At 43.0% G+C, this 24,163-nt stretch overlaps 2 protein-coding genes across 2 annotated transcripts; both read left to right on the forward strand.

Annotated features, from left to right (window-relative positions):
- Nucleotides 1-1,180: 1,180 nt before the first annotated feature.
- On the forward strand, nucleotides 1,181-4,030 carry SPP1 (secreted phosphoprotein 1; the record flags this gene model as incomplete). Its single annotated transcript, XM_082282707.1, has 6 exons — nucleotides 1,181-1,234; nucleotides 1,334-1,384; nucleotides 2,269-2,373; nucleotides 2,524-2,568; nucleotides 2,836-3,093; nucleotides 3,557-4,030. The coding sequence occupies 6 exons, from the start codon at nucleotides 1,181-1,183 to the stop codon at nucleotides 4,028-4,030; spliced, it is 987 nt and encodes a 328-aa protein (XP_082138833.1).
- A 620-nt stretch (nucleotides 4,031-4,650) lies between these two features.
- On the forward strand, nucleotides 4,651-23,883 carry PKD2 (polycystin 2, transient receptor potential cation channel; the record flags this gene model as incomplete). The annotated part of the gene is made up of 15 exons (XM_082282623.1): nucleotides 4,651-5,044; nucleotides 10,089-10,202; nucleotides 12,427-12,560; nucleotides 12,914-13,164; nucleotides 13,430-13,654; nucleotides 14,192-14,420; nucleotides 15,896-16,066; nucleotides 16,480-16,661; nucleotides 17,637-17,757; nucleotides 19,855-19,953; nucleotides 20,273-20,394; nucleotides 20,962-21,079; nucleotides 21,330-21,493; nucleotides 22,274-22,421; nucleotides 23,184-23,883. The coding sequence occupies 15 exons, from the start codon at nucleotides 4,651-4,653 to the stop codon at nucleotides 23,415-23,417; spliced, it is 2,706 nt and encodes a 901-aa protein (XP_082138749.1). The 3' UTR covers nucleotides 23,418-23,883.
- Between the last annotated feature and the right edge of the window lie 280 nt (nucleotides 23,884-24,163).

Genomic DNA, 24,163 nt, shown 5'->3' on the forward strand with positions numbered 1-24,163 from the left:
AAAACTGCCTCACTGGGCTGGGATGTTTGATATTTCCCTGTGGAAAAAGGTGTGCTTTTATAGGAGCAAGGTTGCTTTAGCAATGTCAGGTATTACACATAATCACAGTTTTAAATTTGTGTGCTGATAGGTGTTGGGAGAAGGTTACTGAAAACCCTGCTGCTGAATCATGCACTGGAAACTGAAAGCTGGTGCTTGAACACAGAAAGCTTTCTCCCTCATGTAACCACTGCCTGGCAGTGTCCTTTTTTCTCCTGGCAGGCTTATAGTCTGTGCTGCACAATCCTGAGTGGATGGGACAGCCACACTTCTCTGTGAAACTTGAAATTGCAATACCTCTATTGGAGTGTCCTGTCTCAGGGCCAGCCTTACTAATGCCTTTTAAATGTCCTAAGCAGCTTTCTTTCCTGCTGTAACTTACCAAGGTTTTGAACGACTCTTCTTCATCAGTAAATTGGTTTAAATTCTCAGGGATGTTCCTTATTCTGGGAACTGGTCAGTAAGCACTGAAATATACTGTAGCTCTCCTAATTTCAGCAGGCATCAGTTATTTATTAAATTGCTAAAGCTGCAATGTGAGCAGCTATTTCACTTCATCTCTTGTTTGGAAACCCAGGTTATTTTGTTCAAACTTCTGAAGGGGGAAATACAGGTCTATGAATAAGAGCAGTTTATGTTCATATAAACTGACTTTACTCAGCAACTTCACTTAATAACCCTAAAAACTAGTTTTAAAATAACTGGCAAGAGAATACAAATTGAGTCTGCCTTAGCCTGCCTCTTCTTAAAAAAACTATGTTAAATTAATGAAGATAAAGCAAAGCTGATATTTATAACACTTAGTTTTTCGCAAAGCTTTTCCTTTGTCTGTGCATCAGTAGATGACAGGAGTCAGTTCACTTTTTCAATGTAGCTATTCTCACCACTGCTCAGCTCTTCTCAGTACTTAGTTTTAAAATTCTTGTAGCTTTTGAGTAGCTAATTCATTACAAACCAGCTGGGTGGGGGGTAGTGATGGAGGACAGAGGAAATAAAATCAGCATGGGCAGGTTGAATCCATAGCAGGGACCTGGTCTCAGCACAGTGAAGCACAGCAGGAAAAAGGAATCCTATAGAATTTTTGTGGTATTTTACCTTATTGACTTACTGTTCCAATATATTTTCTAGGTAAAACATCACAATGAAGGTGGCAGTTCTGTGTTTATGCCTTATCAGCATCACTGCTGCATGGCCAGTGAGTAAATCACAAACACACATCCCCAGCACTTGTATTGTTTTCTTTGCACTTGAGTGCAAATACTCATAAATGCTTTTTCTCTTTTCTCCCTTCAAGGTGATTCAATCCAAGCACCATGCCATTTCTGCCAGCTCCGAAGAAAAATATGTAAGTTCCTTTTGTCTTTCTGTTAATTTTTCTTTAATAAATACTTTTTGATTATTTTTTATGTTTCCACCAAAACACATTTTCAGGTACTTGTTCTGTGATTGTAGATGCTTGCAGAACATGTCCTCACCTGGCTGTTATGAGCCAGTTTCAAAGCAGAGAGCCACTGATGTCCATAGACTTTTTCCTGTGTCTTATGTCCTGGTTGTGGGCTTTCATTAGTTCTATCTCTGGACTAGCACTGGAAATCTTTTCTCTTAAAGAAAAATATGTTAGCTGTTACTTGCAAAAAAAGAGGTACTGCAGTATGGCAAAATTACTATAACCCAGATTCGTTAGTGTGGATCAGATGACAATATTTGGTGTTGGAGGAGCACTTTAATCCAATTCCCTGTAATTTTCTTTTGAGCAGTGTCAGTGAACTGCATTAGTCTTGTATATAGCTATTTGATTTATTCCCAGTCGCCAGCTGTTACCCTTGCAAAATCTATTATTGGCTTTGAGAACCAGCTACTGCATTTGGTTTAGAGTCTTCATGATGTGGGAGATAAATCACCCTCCAAAAAGGGCCTAAGAATTAGCAGAAACAAGGATTGTTAGACCTAAGTCCAAATTCCACTCAATAAAAACAAGCTGGAGAAGCTGATCTGAATTTCCCCAGGCTCTGCCAGTGGGAGAGGCACAACTATACATCTTTCGGGTACAATGTTCATCTGGGATCATGGCTTGTTCTCTTCCTACTGCAATGAATAGCTGAGGACACATCCCATACAGAAGCACTATGTACTCCAGATGCCACATCTGCCTGAAAATAGAGGTTAGGATGCAGGCAGCTTTGCCTGCTCCTTTGAGGATTAACCTCTCCCTTTTATTTTCTCTCGTAGGACTCCAGGAGCCATCACTTGCGCAGATATCACAACGACCACATGAATTCTCAGTCTCAGGAGAGTCAGCAGCACCCCCAGAGTGATCTGGCATCATCGCAGCAGGTACAGGCACCTAACTGGAAGAGAAAGCAGAGTGTCTTTCCATGCCAAGATTTGCAAGCTTTGATTAAGTGCTTAAAGAACAGTCAACATGCTGATCAGCTCTACTGTACGTGCCTTTGTGTCGTAACATGAGTTTTGTGTTGCTTTCAGACCCTTCACTCTTCAGAAGAAAGCATGGATGTCCCAGTACAGCTGGTAAGTGTTTTGAAGGACAACATGTTAGTTGAGTGCTGCAGGGCAGCCAGTGTGTAGCAGCCCTCATTTTCCTCAGTCAAGTGTAGTTCTCGCAGTAACATCTCTCCCAAAATAAAACAAAGCTCCGGGAAGGGTGAAGTGAACCCAGTGCAGTGCCTGCACGTAGTTTCTCAGCAGTGCCTAAGCCCTGGGTGAATGGGACAGATACCAGCCTGCACCTCCCAAATCTGTGTTCATTTGCCTGATGTATAAAAAAATGTTTTCCAGCACTTTCCTGATGTGTCAAGCAAGAGCCATGAAGATGTGGATGATGATGATGATGACGACGACAACGATTCCAATGACACAGATGAATCTGAAGAGGTTGTCACGAGTTTTCCCACAGACATTCCAGTAACTGAACCATTCCCCACCTTCCCTTTCACCCGGGGAGACAATGCTGGCAGAGGTGACAGTGTGGCCTACAGGATGAGGGCAAAAGCCGCACTGCTGAAGTCTATCAAACTCTACAAAGCTGCCAAAAAGGTAAGTAGCACTGAGCAGTGGTACCCATGGTTTTGGAAATGGGGAGTGAACTTGAAAATGGACATGGCATTTTATGGGAGTTGGTTTTGAAAAGAATTGGTATGGGGAAAGTAGGCATAAGTGAAGGGAATGTATTTCCTTTCTCTGGGTACCACAGGTCAGAGGGTGTGGACGGCTGCCGATGCGCTGGGGTGGGAGTGTAGCCCACTGCTGCAAGATGTGCAAAACTGCAGTTTGCACTATCATGATGTACTTGCACACGTGAAATCTGAGGCCAGGATCAAATGCGAGTTTCTCATAATGTGAAAGGTGCATGTAACTCCATAAAACACCAGAGTATCTCCGGGCAGAGGTGCATCATGCAGGCTTTGAGCATCCCCGCAGCCCGAGCAGCCTGCGTTAGTGCAGCACTTGATAGAGTCCCCAGGAGTGACAATGGCTCTTGTTCTGCTCTCTAACACAGCTTATCTACGGTGCCACTGAGGAAGATGAGAGCGACATGGACGCAGACAGCCAGCGCTCTGTCTCTCGGGAGGATTCTGCTTCCCGCAGCTCCCTGAGGAAGCACGCCAGCAGCGTGGTATGGTCTGACCAGAGCCACGGGCGGGACAGCAGCGAGCAGGACAGCAATCCGCATGATCGGAGCTTGGAAAACAACAGCCGGCACAAATCCGACAGCCACGAGGCAGAAGGCGACAGTAGCAAGTCTGGTGTCAGAGGGGACAGCCTCTCGAGTGTGGAAAGCAAAGAGAGAGGGGACAGCCACCCGAGTGCAGAAAGCTGGGAGAGCCGGGACAGCCACCCGAGTGCGGAAAGCAGGGAGAGCCAGGACCGCGTGTCAGCTGAGCTCTCTGACGACATCAGCAACCAAACCCTGGAAAGTGCCGAGGATTCTCAAGATCGTCGCAGCATCGAAAGTAACGAAGTCACCCTTTAAAGAGAGACAAAAATAATATTTCCCTCCCTTTTCAATCCCTACCTAAGGGAAGAGGGGAGTCGCTTCATTTCGGGGAACTGTTTGTTAATGTAGTTCGCGTGGTGACTTTTGGGGTTCGGGGCGGTCCATGGTCCCTGGGGCTGTGCCGGCGGAGGCTGTGGGACACACGGGGCGAGGGTCGCCCCTCGGGGACGCTGCTCTCTGCGCTGCCGGGCGGTGTTGTGCTGTAACGGGACTTAAATAAAACCTCAAAACCCTGTACCTGCGTTACTGTTCACTGGGGCTGGGGCCGGGCGGGGGGAGCTTTAATACTTCCTCTTAAAATGATGTGAAGTCACTGTTCCCCACAAATTTAACCAGTATAACCCCTTCGCGAGGCCTCCTTCTGCTTTCACCGAGGATGAGCGGGACTCCAAACACCCAGAGCCGGCCCCTGCGCCGCTACCGCAGGGGCGGTCCGGGGCTGCCTTGGAGAGGGGAGGGAGGCGTCGGAGGAGGACAAGGAGGGCGGGGAGGAGGTCCCGGCCGTCGCTCCCGCCGGCAGCTAGGGTGACTACATCTCCCTCCGTACCCCGGGCTTTCCGCCGGAGGGCGGGGAAGGGGCGGCGGCGGCGGGTCCGATGGCGGGCGGCGGCTGCCGGCGCGGGCGGGAGCAGCTGGAGCTGGAGCGGCTGGGCCAGGCGGCGCGGGCCGGCTCCTGCCCGCCGTCGCCGCCGCTCTCCGCCTGCTCGCGGCAGGCCTGGAGCCGGGACAACCCGGGCTTCGAGCCCGAGGAGGACGCGGCGGCGGCGGCGGCGGCCGGGCCGGTGCTGGAGATGGACGTGGAGTGGGGCAGCCGAACCGCGTCGTCGCTGGGCAGCGGCGCGGGGGGCCCGACGGGCGGCGGGCGGCGGGCGCGGCGGGGCCCCGCGGGGCGCGGCGGGGCCGAGGGGCCGGGCCGCCTCCCGGGGCCGCCCGACGGAGCCGCGCCCCGCAGAGCGGCCTGGGCCAAGCGCCTGGCGCGGAGACTGCGAGGTGAGAGAGCCGCGGCCACGCACCCCACACCCTGACACGGCTCCCGAGCCGCGAGTGCCGCTTCTGCGCGCTGTCGAGTTGATTGTAGTCTCTCCTCTGTAGTTGTCTGGAGTCCTTTTCCGTCCATCCTTGCCTGTGTCTCTGTGTCCCCATCTCTTCGTGCACATCCAGCTTCTGATCCCCGTCCCGGTTATGCCCCCCAGCAGACGTAGATGCACCCACACCTCGCTCCTTCCTTTCCCCACCTCTCTGCCTCCTAGGTCTTACTCCTGGCTGCTTTCCGTGTAAGACTCTCCTGCACAGGGGAGGTTTAGGTTGGGTATTAGGAGGAATTTCTTCACAGAAAGGGTGACATTGGAATGGACTGCCAAGGGAGGTGGTGGAGTTACCGTCTCTGGAGGTGTTAAGGGAAAGACTGATGTGGTACTCGGTGCCATGGTCTGACTGATGGGGTGATGCGATGGTCTCAGAGGCCTTTTCCAACCTCGGCTTTCTGCTCCAGCACCAGGTCTTTGGAGAGCTGGAGCAGAATGCTTGTCCTTCTGTCTGTCTCAGCACCCCCCATTCTTTAGAAGATGTGGTTAGGATGGCGTAGGATACTTAGAGTGGGTTTGCTGGGAGGGTGTTTGAATCACTTCTTTGCTGCAGTATTGTGCAGTGCCTTGCTGCTGCCCTTGATAGTCAAGAGCTGCCTGTTGTCAAACAGCCGGTGAGCAGGGACAGAGTTTGAAGCAAAACCAGGCATGCATCAAGTGAACATTTGGGGTGTTGTTCAAAGCTTATTGCATTAACTCTCTACTGAGCAGGCCTTGTACAGGGTTGATTTGACACAGCAGAGAAAATGCTGGATGGGGAGTTCTTTGGATTTAAGGTTGTGGCAGCACATTGGAAAGCCCTCCTTTTCAGAGAAGCTCAAAATGTCAGCTTCAGACTGTGAGGATTTTAAACAGAGGATTGGTTTAAGTGTCGGGCATATCTTTATGGTTAAAAAGCTGCAGGAAAAGTAAACCATATTTAGAAAATAAAGATGATTCTTCTGAAATGTGGATTTTCTGAAGTGGTAGATAGTACTGTTACTGGCTGCCACGGCATCGGTGGAACTATCAAAACAAACTTGATGTCGAGCAAGGATTTGTACCTTCTCTGATTTTCATGTGCATTCAAAGATCATTTGCTGTAATGATTTCTCTGGCTTCAGCTGTATTACACCAAAATAAATCCCTCTTGAGCATTGCAGCATCTTAGTTGTATCAAAGTCAGATTTGCAGAGATTATGGAATAGAGCATGTTTTCTTTTTAGCAGATTTTATTGGGACCATGTTCAATGACCCAAGTCACTTCATAACGAGAAACCAGAATGACCAGGAAAAAATACCAGTAATAATTGTGTTGCACATGAATTGGCACTGCTCTCTTCTGAGTCTTCAGTGGTGTTGCAGTGGGTTGTTGCTGAGATATGTAGTTGTCTAGGAAAAGAGCTGCTTCACTTGGAGAAAGTAATGTTCCTTTTATAAAAACTTCTGTTTAAGTTCAGATACCCCCTTCATCTTAGTTGTTGCCAAGAAGGGACCTCCTGTGTATGTTTTTAACTGTGGTGAAAACCAGCAGTTTGTACATGAGGCGAGTGTGAGAGTGACTTAGTGGTGACCTGGCATGTGTTGCTCCTGTTTGATCTGTGTTGTGATTTGTGCAGTAATGCTCAAAACAGTTTCTGTCAATTCCTGACCTGCATCTGTAGGCAAGTGTAGCTACAGTTATTGTAGTCAACAGATCCTTTTCTGGCTCTTTGATGAGAATGTTGCCATAAATTCCTGGGCACAGTAAATGTCTGGGTGAGACTTTGGTGCTGTGGAGGTGCTGCAGGGTGCTGTACTTGGCTTTGGAATAGGTAGCACCTTCTCTGAAGAATGTGATCCCCGTGCTGCACAGTTAAAGGGCTGATTGCAAGCCTGACATTATTATAGGGCACTTGAAGAATAACTGAGTGTTTAATATTGGAAACACTCCATAGTTCTTTTGACATTCCGTGGATATCCATGAGAATCTTTGAAGACTGGAAAATGGTGCACTCAGCTTTATTTCAAGATGACTACAGGAAGGTTGGCATAGATTTATTTGATGAAATTCCATCTCGCTAGACAGAATTCAACAAGAGGGATAAATCCTTTGGATATCACCAGAGGTAGTGTTACCATGACAAAAAAGGGGCCACTCAGTACTGAAGGATGTTCAATGACAGTTTGCACTTTACTTGCTGTCAGTTATGAAAGAAAAATGCAGAGAGGATTTAAGGTGTCGGGATTTTGGTAATTGCAGCTGTTGGGGAAACTGTAACAGGAGTTACTAAGTGAATAGAAAGTCAACTACTTCAGACTACCAGTATTGTAGGTTCTTCTTTCTGTGGATTCTGCTCAGATTCTAACACGAGTGTCTGTGAAGTGGCTTTAGTCATCTAGTTTCACAGATCTCTTCAGCAACCGTCCCAGATGCTGAGAGGAGAAGAGGGGATGACTGTTCTTCTCTGTTAAGGAGGAATTTACTAGAAGTTTTAATGGATAAAAACAAGGTGTGTTTCCAGAGCCAGGCTGGAAAGGTAATCCTGACCTGTAGAGCTGTACTTGGTCATCCAGTGCTGCCATGTCCTCATGGGTGTCATCACTGATGTGTTTTGGGCATTTCTTGAAAGGTTTTCTTAGTTATTGTCAGATGAAGGTACCAAATACCCTTCCTAGTCACTCATTAATTGTTACTTTCATGAAGAATGCTACATACAGCATGAGTATGAGCAATTGTTAGTTGCAGATTTATTTGATAAAAGTACACAGATTCTGTCAAAGAAAGTTGATGAATAGCCAATATATATAAGGAAACAAAACAGTTTTGGTCCTTGCAGCAGATGTCAAATCCAGCACTGCTTACCTCTACTGTGCTTGATGCATCTAAATCAATATTCTAATAAGGCAAAAAGGGTAATAATATATGTATATTGCAAAAATGTAACAGCTAATGAAAGCTCCAAGCTAGCTGATAGGCAAATTCAGAGTTCATTTAGCACAAAGATCGTTGTATGATCCCTGGTGCTGTTTGGTTGGGTTTTTCCTTTGCTGTAACTTTCTGTTCTTTGCTGACTTGACTCCTAACAGTAGTCTGATATGACAGAGTTTGAGTTTGGAAGCTTTCTGCTTCTGCTCACCACATTTCTTATTGGTGAGTAATGTGCTGACAGCTGGGACTTGGCTTTCTCACCAACTTAGCTCACTGGCTTTTCCAGCCTTTTCTTCCTCTCTTCCATAATGTTTTCCTGCCTTTATTATGAGGGTTGCTAGTGCAACGTAGTGCTGTGCTAGAGGCTGAATTTGTTGAATTCTTTATTATTAGTGACTCTGTAAATGTTTTTGGATTTGTATTTTTGTCTTCAAGAATGACCTAATGGGGAGGAGGATTTGGCACTCGGTGTAGTAAAGTTGCCGTCTTTATCTGCACATTTTCAAACTTGGCCTTAAAGAACAGCTTTGAAAAAGCTCTCTTATTTGAGGGCTAACACTAGGGAAGGTTGTAAGTTACTAATTAAGCCATGTGAACAGAGATTAATGCTAAGACTATTAGAACTTGCTGTACCTATGCAAGAGAAGTTTCCAGATTTATGTCACAACTTAAAAATGTGGTAGCTGATAGGCTTCAAGAAACATCTAACATGTTATTTTTTTTCTCATTTATGCAGGTAGAGGGAAGAGCTTCCTTATTCCCATCTGTGTTAGCAAACAAAGGTCTGCAGCAGGCACCCTAGCCCTTTGTCTTAGTCTTACAGCAGTGGTTGCAGATTGACTGAATTCATGCTTCATTTTCAGCTTTATAATGTGCTTTGGCTGTCCCTTGTTACTGTTCCATTTCAAATTACTGTGGTATGTTTGACAGATCCAAGATTTTTCCTAGGGAGTTTGAGGTTACTTCATTTCCATCTACTGAGAATGTAAAGGATGTTTTGAAAGGTTGGCTGTTTAAAACACCTGAAAAGGATGAAAGTTTAGTGCAGTTCTGTAAGAGTGAGTTTTTAGTTTCAAATGCTTTTCTTCTCATCAGAAACTAAGGTCAAATTGCCTTGCTTTTGGTGTAAATGAAGAGAAATTCCATGAAGAGTAAACAGTCTGAGCATCAGCAGCTGTTCCCAGCATTTTTTCTGTTCTGTACTAGGCATAGGAAATAAGTGTGGTGGTTGCTAACTGCAGTTTGTTTCAAGGTGGTTGCTCCTTGTAGAGACTCCATTTACAAGATCCTTTTGCTTTTCTGTTACCCATGTGGAAGGGATCACCAAAGTTCAGTAGCTTTTCTTCCTGTCTTTTTGGGCATGTCAAACATAATATGAAGTGGGTAACAGGCAGAAACAGTTCAGCTGACACAGTTGCTCAAGTTGACAGCTAGACTGGACAGCAGTTGCTCATTTAGACTGCTACTGATGTTTAATTGATAACTCTTTGCTGTGCAGGGAAAGAAACCATGTAGAAATGCTCACCAACATCCTTACTGTGTCTCTGTTGGACGTGCCTTGCCTATTTGGGAGGGGAAGGTTATGATTTGGGCGTTCTAAAAATTGGTTTGACTCAAGTATCCTCCTGCCACACTGCTCCTAAAGGCTCAATAATGGATGTGCATTTTCATGCATTGAACAATGATTTTCTTGTTTAAAAGAAAAGAATACCAAAGCACTGCACTTCCATTTCTTGAAGGATGGCTGTCTGTGCATGTCTCCTTGTATCTGTTTTTGTGTCATGTGGTTTGAAGTGACAGCACTTCCACAGATTCTGTTAGAGTTCTGCTGAGCTGTTCCTAAATTATTATGGTATCTCATTGATAGCTGATACTGCCTCAGGTCCCGTTCAGTCTACTAATGAAGCTCCTCTTGCTTAAACTTAGATCAGTTTACAATCCATAGAAGAACCTGCAGCAGACATGACATAGGTTAAGCTTTCAACACCACTTCTTACGTCACTTGTGTATCTGTACCAGACATCTGTGCACATCATTATATATTTTTTTTCCTTTTAAGGTCTGTGGGGGACGAGACTCATGGAAGAGAGCAACACCAGCAGAGAGCGGTACCTGAAAAGTGTTTTACGGGAGCTGATCACATACATGATTTTCCTTGTGGTCCTGTGTGTCTGTAAGTACTGTTCAGCACCAGTGCACCTAGTTCTGTACTACCTGCTTGCCTTCTGTACTACCTTGAATGAAGATTGTTTGATGTGGGAGAAGAATTAATGGGCAGGTGTCTAGGCAAATACTTGGAATCAAATATTTCTGTTTATTCTGCGCATGGATTGTTGCTTGAGACTGAAAATACTACAACTTCCTGCACCTTAACAAGTTTTGAATCTTTAGGCAGGATGATAATATTCTTTGTTTTTAGAGGGCATTTTTTAATTGTTGTACTACATTGCAGTGTAATACTTCTGCTGCACTTCTGAAATCACTGAGTAGAACTGGTAAATATGAAGAGGAGTTAATCATCTAGGACAAATAATTGAACTAAATCACCATGTTTGAAGTTCATCACCAAGGTTATGTACAGATCACAGCCGGAGACTCGTGTCATTTGTTTGTTGTCTTGATACCATATGAAGTATCATAACACTAAAGAACACAGAACAGAGGAAAATTCAACTTAAAATGCAAGAAAGAACTTTTTGTGGAGTTACAAAAGATCTATTTTATTTATTTGCTAGGGAGAAGACCAACAAAACACGTGTACACTGAGTTAGTGTATCTTTAGAAAGCCAGTATGTTTCAAGTCTCCAGTTTTTAGTGTGGACAGTTCTGCCCCAAAAAGGCTGAAATGTTGGAGACACTAAAATTGCCATTTATGATCAGTTGTAATACAACAAGGTGATGTTTTTAATTTTTGCGAGAGGGAATTTTGGAGTGGAAAAGCCAATGCAAAACTACATTGGTATACTATCTCTGAGGGCAAGTCTGCTCTGCTTGAATACTGCAGGATTACTAAAAAGCCCAAATTTTATACCATTGACACAACTGTTTTGATGTTGTACTGCAGGTGTGTTTATATATTAAATATAGTGGGTTTTTTTCCTTTTTGAGTCATTTAAGAACGCTTAGAGCAGGTTTATGAACAAAGCAATGCAAGGCTGCTTGTGGCTGGCATGCTGGACCACCAAGAGAGGTGTAGCAGTGAGGGGACTGCATTAAAGTAAAATTTATTTCAGTAGGAGAAGTTCAACTTTTAACAGGCTGTTAACTATTTGTTTTGCTACAGAAAAAGATTTTTGCTAACAGAATAAAGGAGAAGTGTAAATATCTGTTAAATATCTAGAGATATTGCTAACTCGTTAGTATTTTTTAAGTATCCTTTTTATTTTTCACATGAGCAATAACTGTAGGTCAGTCTGGTCTGTGGCTTGGCATGCTCTAGGAGAGAGCTTCCAAGCGCAGGCTAAATGCTGTGGGCATTTCTTGTTCTCTTGTGGTTTGGAGAGTACATATTTAGAGATTATCCAGGTAATGCACAGTCATGTGATACATTCCATGTGCACAGCAGAAGTCTATTAAAAATAGTTCTTGTTCTCTGGTTGTTTAGGGAAACACAAAATTTATAAATTTTATGAAATTGTCACAACTGACAGTGATTGTTCAGTGTAGGCCTAACCTTTTAGACTCCTCTGAGTTTTAGCCATAGAGTGGTTTAAGTATTTCTAGGTGGCAACAATATCCATGCCAGAGACTGTTTCCACAAATCATCTTAGTTTTGTACATAATTTTATAATTTATGCTCTGTGGCCCTCAGCCAAATGTTTGGCCCGGTGTGGGGAAAAGAAGTTACACAGTCATTTATTTTCTGTGGGGAGTTTCTCTTAAAGGCACTGCACATCTGAGGTGGAGGTCCATTGCCTAATCCATGTCATTCCCAGTGCCCTGCAGTATCGTGGTTGACTGTCATTATCTGCTCAAGCAGAGCATAGTTCTCCTGAGGACTTAGTACTGTCTGTGCCAGTTCTCCTTGCATGCCTTGGATAGCACAAGCCACCTAAAAAGGCACTACCTGCCTCTCTTCAGGCTTCTGGATGGTGCCTTTGTTTTCCTTGAGTTTAGCTTTGGTAGAAGCATTAGTAATAGAAGGAGGTGTGGGAAGGAGAAGAGAGTATTTTAAACTGGTTGATCAGTCTACCTTCACTGCTTTTTGTATTTTAATCACAGTTGACAGATAAATGCTGCTTGGTGTGGATTTTGTTTTGAAGCTTAATAGTTCCACTACAAAATCTGTACAAATACAACCTGATGTATTCAAAACAAATAAAATACTTTTTCTTCCTCTTTTTTTTTCCTCTTTCCCTCATTGCTTTATCTCTCACTCCTTACCAAATCTTCTGCAGTGACTTATGGGACAGTGAGTTCCAGTATGTACTATTACACAAGGGTAATGTCGCAGCTCTTCCTGGAAACGCCTGTGTCAAAAACGGAGAGAACTGATTTCAAAACTTTGTCCACGATGGATGACTTCTGGAAGGTAATCTAAAACCAAGTTTTCATATCTCCGTTGCTGTGGTTTGCTGGTCCTGTCATGAACTGTAAATTTAACCTGCAGGATCTTACTTCCTAATGTGGTCGGGCTTGTGCATGATCCATGTGCACAATGTCAAAGCTATGGAACAAAGTAGGCCTTTAAAATGTGAAAATTTAGAACTCAGATAATGTTGGTGAGGCAGGGTAGGGCAAGTTTGTGGGGTGTCCTTGGAGGACAGGTAACAGTAAAGCCTTATGTCAGAAAAATTTAACTGCAATTCTGACACTTCCATGGGATGAAGATCTACAAAATCAGTGCTGGCAACATGCAAACTAAAATTCTGTCATCCTCCCCAGTTCGCAGAAGGCCCTTTGCTGGATGGTCTTTACTGGGAGATGTGGTACAACAACAAAACCATGGCAGAAAACAAAAGCTTCATTTATTATGAGAACCTGCTCCTAGGGGTGCCTCGCATTCGGCAGCTGAAAGTCAGAAATGGTTCGTGCTCCATACCTGAAGATTTAAAGGATGAAATCAAAGACTGCTATGATGTCTATTCTGTAGCTAATGAGGATACTGCTCCTTTTGGACTCCGGAATGGAACTGCGTATGTAGCATTACTGTAGACACGCTCTCCTTTTTAATAAACTTGTGACCCATCTTCCCTTCCTAATTTTATGGTGTTAGTCAAAGGAACTTTGTAACTTCCTTCTCTGAGGGGGTACATCAAAACAGTGTAGCAAGCACCTCTTAAATGAAACCTTTATAATAACTAATACATGTTTTTTGGTCAGGTTTTGTTGGTGTCTGTTTTTGTTAATTGTAAGTTGAAGGTGGAAAGACCAACGTGCTCTGTTTCACTTCTGAACCAGCTGGACATATACCAGTGAGAAGGATTTGAATGGGAGCAGCCACTGGGGTTTGATTGCCGCATACAGCGGGGCCGGTTATTACCAAGACCTCTCGAGGACCAGAGAAGTGACAGCTCTGCAGATTGCGAGCCTGAAGAAGAACCTGTGGCTGGACAGAGGGACCAGAGCAGCTTTCATTGATTTCTCTGTGTACAATGCAAACATCAACTTATTCTGCGTGGTCAGGTATGAACAGAACCATGGCAGTGTTCCGTTGCACAGTGTGGGTTGTGGGCTTGGGGTTTTCTTGTGATTGCTTTGTTTTGGGGACATGGGTAAGTGTATGTTTTGTGTAAAGGGGACAGACTGAAGTGCCATGCCTCCCTGTCAAAGAAGTGAGACTCCTCATGGAGTCTGTCCTGGCTTTCCTGGTGCTACAATGACTTGGGTGCAGTTTGCAGGAGACTTCTCTAGGGAGTTGGCTTATTCAGGTAAATACGTGGATATACAGCGTCAGCCTTTAGTTTAGACAGCATGAAACAGGCTTAGATGAAAATAAATCTGTCTCTGTTTCCTCACTGTTCCTGAAAGGCTTTGGGTTTTAGTCAAAATTGAGTGCGGTCATGTTTACAACTTTTGTGTGGTGTCTTCTCTGAATCATATGTGGGTTTGTTTCTATTATTTAGATAATTATTCAAATAAACCCAAGTGTCTTTTAGTAGTGCTTTTCATCAGTTCTGATTAAATTAAATTCTTTTTTTCTTTGCCTTTTTTTAAATGCAGGTTGCTAGTGGAGTTTCCAGCCACTGGAGGCCTGGTTACATCTTGGCAGTTTCAGCCAGTGAGGCTGATTCATTACATCTCCACTTTTGATTTTTTCCTGGCAGCCTGTGAAATGTCATTCTGTCTTTTTGTTCTCTATTATATGGTGGAAGAGGTCTTAGAAATTCACATTCATAGACTGCAGTATTTCAGAAGTCTTTGGAATTGCCTTGATATCCTTATCATTGTGGTAAGTAACCTTTGTAATAAGGCTAAAATTGCTTTCTAAAATGCACTTTGTGGGAGACATTAATTACTCAGTGTTCCTATTGTGCGTTTAAGGGATAAGACCATCATTAGGAAGGATGCTTACAGACCTATTAGGCTATTCAGTCTGAGTAAGACAATTTTAGTCTGTGTTGCAATGTTGGTGTGTTTTGCAAAGTTGGTTGTTTTGTCTTCAGTGGTTTCAACCTGGTGCAAAGTTCGAGTATTTGTCCATTGTGCTTTTTCACAGTTTTTGTTTATACAGACATAGCTTTTATTGGAGGTGACAAACTTGCCCTCTCTTCTAGATATCTGGTACAGACCATTGCACTGGCTTTCAAGTAAGAAAATCATCTGCTTTAAAGAAGTTATTTGCATTTTGAGGAATGGGGCTGGGATTTGAGTATGTGTGCAAAGAACCACAAAGAGCTTTATTGTGGTATTGAATACTCACCAGCTAATACCGAGTTTGAAGAAGTGTGTCAAAAATGTAGAGTGCTAGTAGCTGTCTTGGTTAATTGGACAGTGTTGCACATCAGTAATCTTAGTGTCCCAGAAATACGAGCTTTGGATTTAAAGCTGCGTAGTGTAATTCTCTCTGGACTCATATCAAGCTGTGCTTACCAAAAGTATACAAAGCCAGAAGTGCTGAAACAGTTCCAGTCCCACACTTGTTTTCTGTCTTCAGGCTTGGATGAATCAAAGGTTTCAAGTCTTGAAGTTAGTGTTTGTAATCGGAAGAAATCATAATTGCATCACAGTGCTTTGTAAATGAAGGGCTGTTTAGGAGGATGTTTACGTGAATTGTGTGCTGTTTTTTACACTTAATGGTAGGGGCAAGGATAAGATGCTTTGCTGTTACAGTCAGTGAAGAGTATTCAAGTGTGGGTGTAAAATTCGGTTCACACAAAGGTCAAAATTCTGTGTTTACGCCTTGCCTGAGGGGCATTGTTTAAATGTAGGATTATGTAGTTGTGATTCTCTCTGTATGGTGAAGTGTTCACTTACAGTAACAAACAGCTCATTTGCTGAAGTCAAAGCAAGAAACCTCTATGGTAAAACTGCAGCTTCTCTGTTGTTGTTTGTTCTGAGCAATACTGGTCAGTCTGTGCTCTGGAGAAACTGTGGGGCTTTTTTGGCTGTTGCTGTTTTTCTGCTCTTTGTTTTCACCCTTGTCTTTTGGAGTTGTCATATTTCCTTCCTTATATTTTCTTCTCTGTGACAGCATCACTTTTCTAAGCCTGCTACGTGTCACTGTCGTCTTGTTCTTCACCTGTGGCAAAGAAATGACTTATAGATCTTACTCCCAGACTATTTGTAGTCCAGGACTATAATGGTTTTCTTGTGAAATGCACAAAGTTCCTCATATCTTGACTTTATCTGACGTACATGGCTCAAACAAGTTGTTGTAAAACCCTAATCATCTTTTGTAAATTTGTGTGTTTCTTTTGTCCTCAGCTGTCTGTGGTAGCTATAGGAATTAGCATCTATAGGACATCAACTGTTGATACGCTCCTGAAGAAGCTGCTGGAAGATCAGAACTCATTCCCCAATTTTGAACCTTTGGCATACTGGCAAATGCAATTCAACAACATTGCTGCAGTCACTGTGTTTTTTGTCTGGATCAAGGTAACTCCAAGACACACGTCCTTATTCCAACGTTAGAATGTAAGCAGTATCCTGAGTTTCATGAAACACATTATTTGAGGTTTACTCATGTTTCTCCCAAAGTCAATCATGTGTGAAAGTCAGAACGCAGGGATAACTTCTGGCAGATGAAAAGCAAGGTTGTAATTTGCCACAGGATTTGTCAGCTCTTGTTTAGGTCTAGAAGATACAGTCAGTGCTTGTGTTTTGTCAGCAGACATGTTAAGAAATGTTTGTATTATTCCTCAATTGATAAGTTAATAATTCTTACTGGATACTGCTTTGTCTCCAGTCATGTTCAATAAGACATCTCATGTAAAGACTGGAGAGCAATTAGGTTCAGAAATTGTCTTCCTTGGCTTTACAGCATTTTCTTTTCTTTTTTCCTTTAACAGCTTTTCAAATTTGTTAACTTCAACAGAACAATGAGCCAGTTATCCACCACGATGTCTCGCTGCGTCAAAGATGTCATTGGCTTTGCCATTATGTTTTTTATTATTTTCTTAGCATATGCTCAGTTGGCCTATCTTGTCTTCGGCACTCAAATTGATGACTTCAGCACTTTTCAGGACTGCATGTAAGTACAGGTATAAAAAAAGCAAAGATTTCAGTGCATTGGTAAATTGGTTGCTTTATCAGAGGCAAATCCTGTGACATCCATCTAAACAGATAAGCTACAGGCACAGCACTGTTGATATAGCCTGGTAGCAAACACATTTTTGTAACATTTTTATCTCAGTGTTAATGCTGTGAGATTAAGAATATGCTATAGTCAGAGCAGTGAGCTAAAAATGACATGGTTTGGTTGGTGTGACATGATTTTTACAGCAGTTGGTTGCATTCCTAGGCAAAGCAATGACTCCATGTTCAGTGGTTAAATGCTTACTGAAATGTTGTATGCATTATAAGGCTGTGTTCCTGATGGTGTTCAAAGCTGCTTGACTCAAACAGAGTTCATCTTAGCCAACCACAAAAGTTGTAAGTATCTGGAATCCAGGAGAGAGAGAAGTCTTCGTATAAGGTTGCAAATCAGTTTTTTCTTGGTCGATTTAGTACAACATAACCTGATTGTAACTGAGGCAATTAACAGGTTGTTCAGTCACTGATTTCCCCTGCCCCCTTACACTGGGGCAGTGTTGCAAAGAGTTTCTTGCAGAAAAGTGAAGGAACTTGAAATATGCTGATGGTGCTGTAAAGTGCCAAGCTTTTTCCAGCTTAGAGGGAGAGGTTTGCGGTTTTATGTGTGTGACAGAGATGGGAGTGGGTCTCAAAGCTTCACAGTAGTAATTATTAGTTTGCTCTGCTTCCTATTGTGACCAAAAGGGAGAAGTAACCACCATGGTTTTGTTCTCTGTGTGGCACCTGACTGTGAGTTTGGTTATGCCTATACATGTGCTTGATGAATTGTTTTTGCAGTGCCTGATCAAGTGTTACAGCAGTGCAGACCTCTCTGCAGCCCATCAGTCACACTGCTAGAATAAAATAGTTTGAGAATCCTCACACAGCTCCAATGATGTTTTCTTCAACTCCTGGATGTGTTTTGTTTTTTAAGATTCACTCAGTTCCGCATCATTTTGGGAGACTTCAACTTCACAGAGGTTGAAGAAGCGAATCGAATTTTGGGACCCATTTATTTCACTACATTTGTGTTCTTTATGTTCTTCATTCTTTTGGTATGTACACTTTGTTTATGGGGGGTGGGTTAGTGGCTGTTTTTACATCACTTGTCCTTTGATTCCTCCTGCTACTTTTGGGGCTTTTTCTGATAATTGTGAGTGTGTGGCCTATGAAGGGGCCTGACTGCTACATGGCTGGTCATTACCTTTTTTCTTTTCTTTCCTTTTTTCTTAATTTAAAATTGATTTGCACTGTATGTTTGTTGTCATTCTCATGTAGTGCTCCACATTGTGTTTTTTTAAATTTTTATTATTATGAAGAATTTTATTTCTAAAATCTGAATAGTGCCTGGGTGGCATACACAGCAAGGCTGTATCTCTTGGTGAAAAGTGGCTGTACTGTTCCATGCAGTCTCTGGGTTCATAAAGGCCTCTGATGTGTGGAGGACTGTTTACAGCAGCCTTGTTCTTGCATGCCGCACACAGCTTTGCCTGCTGCAAGAGCCTGGTTCTTCAGCAGTGCAGCAGCTTTCAGATATGCAGGTTTGCCTCTCTTCTATCTTGTTCTGCTTCTCCAGGGCAGAGTCAGGCCCTGCCTTCCTCCTTTCCCCAGTGCAGATTACCTGTACACTTTTCAAATAGGATTTAGGAAGCTCAGCTTACCTGAGAGGCAGTATGTGGACTTTATTGAATAATAAATCAGGGAGTGTGTTGTAATCGAGTACTCATCTTTTGTATACTCTGTTATCTGGCAAGGATAAATGCAGGATTTTACTAACCTTAAAACTGTACAGCAGTCCTGTATCATGATAATTTTTTATGTTATTTAGTGACCCTTATACCTAGTGCAGCTTTTTATTATTATTTGAGATGAGGAGGAATGGCATTCAGATTTTTTTTTTTGTGGGAAAGACATCATCTTGGATGTTCACTAGTAAGGAAGCAGAGAATTTTAAGTGTTCAGTGAGGTGGACCAGGAGTCAGTGGGAAGATAACATGTGGGTCACTCTGGCCAAAGGTGCACATGAAGCAGGTTTCCTGTTTGCTTTGTAGCACCTCATGCATTCCAGAGGAACAGAGTCTAGTGTCCAGCAAGGGAAAGAAATGTTTCTTTTTTTAAAGGGCAACAGAAAAGCACTGGAAGGTGAAGTCAGAGCAGGTTATCCAAAATACTCAGTATTATTTGTGTGTTTATTAATATCTGTAAAGCCTCTCATTTTGCCTGAATTAAATGTTGATGTAAGTTCCTTGAGACTGGTCTGAGACCTGGAAATTAAGTTAGGGAAGATGGGCCGAAAGCACCAACTCTTAAAGTTGGGCAAAATAGCAGTAAAAAGTAGCATAATAGTGAGTTGTCAAGTTACCTCTTACTTCTCTGCTGTTGGGCATGAATGCATAAAGATACAGCACTGAAAGATTGTTCCAAAGTCCATGAGGAAACAGAGGAGAGAACACCGCCTTTCTGCACTGAATGTGCCAGTAAATTTAGTTACTCTTTTTTGGATGTGAATATCCAATTTGCAATTCAGGCATGTTTACTCCATGTCCAGCAGGAGCCTTTCAGTAAAGACAGCATGGTTTGATTAAGTTATATGCTTGGCACAGGGTTAGTGAGACCAATATTTTCTCCTTTCTCTGAACAAGAAAGATCTCTTTTTAGAGTTGATGCCATAAATGCCAAGTGCCTGATTTTAAGCTTTTCGCTTTTATCTTTAGTCTGAAATGCAAGCAGAGTTGTAACTAGATAAGAACCTTTTGTTTGTGCTGGTTATTATGGGATGAATAGTTAACTTGATTCCTCAGGCATTTTTGTTGCCAGCTGTGTTGCCTGGATTAATTTACATTTGTTAGCTGTGTAAGTTTGGCCTTGCAGGGTTTACTGCCACTGCTGCGTGTAGCTGTGAACCCTCTGTGGAAAGTAATTCTCCAGTTATGTTAATAACCAGTAATGTTGATTAAAAGTTGTTATACTGCAGCATGTCATATTTCAATATCAAGCTCTGGATGTTGGTTTCTTTTTAAACAGACTACAATTTTCTTCTGGCCTTTTAAAACAAAATTCATATAAATGCCTGCACAAGAAGGTCATAGAAGTAGTTGGGCTCAGTCTTGTTGAAATTTCAAATTTCAAAATTTTTGTTTTCTCATGAACAGAACATGTTTTTGGCCATTATCAATGATACCTACTCTGAAGTCAAATCAGATATGGCACAACAGAAGGCTGAAATGGAACTGTCTGACCTTATCAGGAAGGTGAATGTAATGTTTTATTTGTTTGACATCTTATTCCTCACATCTGAACTTATTTCATAAAACACAATATAAACTGTACAAAGTAAAGCTGGCAGCAGATAGTGAGAGTACACATCTCAGTTAAAACAAATTGATCTGAGTGTAAATTAAATGAGTGCAAACTTCCCATCACAATGTATTTCAGTCATATGAGACTTTGCCTTGAATGATCACACTGAAAACACTGAATGAGAGTGTACAGTGGCTGATTTTTGTAATCAAAAAAGCTATTAGAAATCTCATTTAATGAGAAACAACAAAATTTCACGTTCTCTTTTAGGGCTACAACAAAGCCATGATCAAACTTAAATTGAAGAAAACTACTGTTGATGACATTTCAGAAAGTCTGAGACAAGGTGGAGGAAAACTCAATTTTGATGAGCTCCGGCAGGATCTCAAAGGGTAGGGGAGTTGTTACTTCTTACCTCGAATAGTATCCCCAGGGACATGTGATGTTAAGTTTTTGATGTGATTTTCCTCTAGCAAAAGTACACTAATGTGGATAAAGACACACAGCAGAGTACTATTCTCTGCACTATGGCTGGCGTTGGCATCCCACACCAGAGAAAGGATTTGGACCTCTGGGGCCCAACCTCTGTGTTCTGGGGAGAAAACTATAGAAATCTCTGAGGAAGCAGGACCTAAGGCCTTGGAGGAAATGGTAATGTTTCTGTCAGACCACTACAGGACTTTGTGGACAGTCAGGAGTCCAAGGCAAGGGTACAAATCAAGGAGATATAGAAGGGAGTTGTGAAGGAGAAAGGTTCAGTGCAGGGAAGATTGGTGCTTTAACTAATGAAAGGTGAGGACTGAGGGGTTTTTATCAGTGTTGTGAATTTATAGGCAATGATGGGATGTCTTTGTCTTCAGGATGAAAGTCTGTCTGAAGTGAGGTGTTTTCTAATATGCAGAGTTCTTTCAGCATCTGAAAAATGGAAAGTAAAGGAACTGCTTTTACTGCCTTTTCAGGAAGGGGCACACAGATGCAGAGATCGAAGCAATATTTACCAAATATGACCAGGATGGGGACCAGGAATTGACAGAGCATGAACATCAGCAGATGAGAGATGACCTGGAAAAGGAGAGGGTGAGCTCAGCACTAGGACAGGTGTTCCACCAGCACTGTCTGCCAGTCTGCGCCCTGTGCTGGTTTCCTGCCTCAGAGGAATCCTCTTGTCTCCCTTCACTTTTGCTGTTGTTCCTGGCTGTGTGAGCAGAACTATAAAAAGGCACAGGGGAGCTGATAGAGGGCAGGAAGTCTTTGACCTTGGCACCACCATGCCCCATGTGCAGGTGAAAGTTTTTACATCTTCTCTCTCTCTTGCGTTTTCACAAAGGAGGATCTGGATCTGGAGAGGAGCTCTCTGCCACGTCCTCTGAGCAGCCGCAGCTTCCCACGGAGCTTGGACGACTCCGAGGAGGATGAGGATGAAGACAGTGGGCACAGCTCCAGGAGGAGGGGCAGCAGCTCTAGTGGTGTTTCCTATGAAGAGTTCCAAGTGTAAGTTTATCCTTCTGAGGGGGAAAAATCTGCATGGTGGGCTTTGGTTAGGTTTTTTTTTCATTGTGGGTTTTCTTCTTTGGGTTATATAGTATTCTCTCCTTGATATTAAGCAAATTATTAATAAAAGCAAGTGTTAGGATTTTGTTGTGCGTAAGTCACTCCTTTTAGTAGCTTTCAAATAATAACTGAACTGGAAGTGCCTTAGAGAGCTTCATGGGAGTTGGTTAGAAAATAGAAAATCAGAAAAACAAAACAATAAACCAGCAACAAAACCCCTGTCCATAAGACCTTGTCATTGAAAAGTCAAAGAAAAGGGTCATGTTACAATAATGCCAGAAAAGACTTTTTTAAGTAGTAAAACCTTGAGTTTATTTTAGGTTCAGTGAGATCTTCAATGGTTGTTTTTAATAAGATTAAGTTACTCATGAGTGTGTATTTTGTCCAAAATGATAGATCTCCATATTAATTAATTACAGCAGCACTAGCTGAATAAAGAATTGTGTAACTGGAACCAACAAATTTTCGTGATGATGCCCTAAGAGCAGTGAAAGCAGACTGCAAGATGTACTTTTTTTCCCCATGTGCTTTGCCCCCATTTTACTTTCTTGCTGCACTGTACCTTGTCCCTCCTGGACAGTAGGACTGGTTTGTGGGAAGTCAGAAGCGTGCTTGGATAACAGCAGTGTCTCATCCTTGTATGCTCTGTGTGTTGACATGCTAGAACAGTGCTGACCGGGCAATGTGTGAGTCACTGAAGCTCCCACTTGTTGCCCTCAGACTCATGAGGCGGGTGGATCGCATGGAGCACTCCATCGGCAGTATTGTCTCAAAGATCGATGCTGTTATCGTGAAGCTGGAGGCCATGGAGAGGGCCAAGCTAAAAAGGAGAGATGTGTTGGGAAGGCTGTTAGATGGAGTGACAGAGGTAAGAAACCCACTCTCCGTGGTCTGGTTACAACCTGCATGTTTTCCATGCTGCTGGCACTGCTTCCTACTGCTTGGCTTGGCAGGATTGGAGGAGTGGTGGGAAAGGGGAGGTGGGTGCTTTGGCAATGGGTGATTGATTTCAGTTACGTGGTAGAAAAACATGAAATTTAAACCATGAAATTTTGGGATCCAAACTTCAGATATGACAACATGTCTTACAGCAGGCCTATGTCACCATTTAAACCCGTGATCTGGACAGCAATGGTGTTCAGTGGTTGCTGAAGCAGCTCCTCCATCCCTTGGTGTCTGTTGGGATTAATACAATATTTTTGTGGACTAGTCTGTTGGAGTTTAGGGGATCCAGCCCAGCAGGCCCAGCGTGCTCTTATTCTCCTTTGTTGCTCCTGGGACTGTGTGTGACAGGTGGGAGTAGTTCACTTCTGTCACCAGGCTAACCTGACTTCTACTGCTTCCCCTTTCACCCCCTCTTTCCTGAGGGCCCTTTGGAAGTGGCCAGTGGGAGAAACGTATTATTTCTGTGGGTTCTAAAATCTGTCAGCTGGAATACAGGCTGTGCTTTCCTAGGTGACAACCTGGTCATTTCATCACTGGAAATAAAACAATTTGCTGTGGGAGCTGTGTTTCCCCATTAGCCTATGGAAGTACTCGAGTGGCGTAAAAATTTCCTGTGGTTGTATTGGGTTGCCTAGACTGCAGTTTGGAAGCTGCACTTCCAGCTTGGGTCTTTTAATGTGTTTAGGATGAAAGACTGGGCCGGGATAACGAAATCCACAGGGAGCAAATGGAGCGGCTGGTGCGAGAGGAGCTGGAGCGCTGGGAGTCGGATGACACGGCCTCCCAAATGAGCCATCGGCTGGGAACGCCCCTGGGACTGAATGGCCAACCTCGCTCCAGGAACTCCCGGCCATCTTCTTCCCAGTCAGATGGCATTGATGCGGGAGCAGGCAATGGGGGAAACAACATCCATGTGTAGGTTGAGCTTTGTAGGTGATTCCAAATGTTTCCGGTCAGTATTCAGCCTGCAAATACCCCAGTGCTGTTCCCCGGCATGAGGGGATCGCTCTGATCAGACCACTGAGGACAACTTTCACTGGTGGGATAAAGTAAATAGTCACTCCATCAATCATTTTCAGGCCTGTGTGATGCCAGCAGTGAGAGTGGCAGCCTTGGAAGCAAAAATGCAGGAATCTGAATGGATATCAGGTGGGATAAAATCTACCAGGACAGAATTCTGATTCCATAAAAGTATTATTGGGAACACTTGCATAAGGGCAGCAAGCTTCAGACAAAATAATGTGCGGTGGCTGGCACACTAAAATAAAAGGCTATTAATTTTCTGCTTCCTCTTGGAAAATACAGTTTTTAAAGGCTTTTAAAAGCAAATTTTAAAATAAGATGGCAGCAGTTTGTCTTATTCATTTTAACAGCTGACAGATAAAACAGCACTTCTTTGAAATTTGAGTTTCTACTTGTCTTTCTGAGTTATTCTTGGTATACTAATATTTTACTTAAAGTATTCCTTTTTTTCTGTTTTTTAGAGGTACTACGTTTCTTTAAGCAGAAGAAAGTGCACTTAGTTTGTACAACTGTAAATTACATAATTCTGTGGTAGAAACTGAATGCATTATAATTAGGATTTCGGAAGAAACTTTTGAGAACTGCCTCTTCACACCCAACTAACAATAATTTTCAGCTATGTTGCAAAGTGCCCATTTTCTA

This window comes from Coloeus monedula, assembly GCF_965178545.1.
Source record: "Coloeus monedula genome assembly, chromosome: 5".
NCBI lineage: Eukaryota > Metazoa > Chordata > Aves > Passeriformes > Corvidae > Coloeus > Coloeus monedula.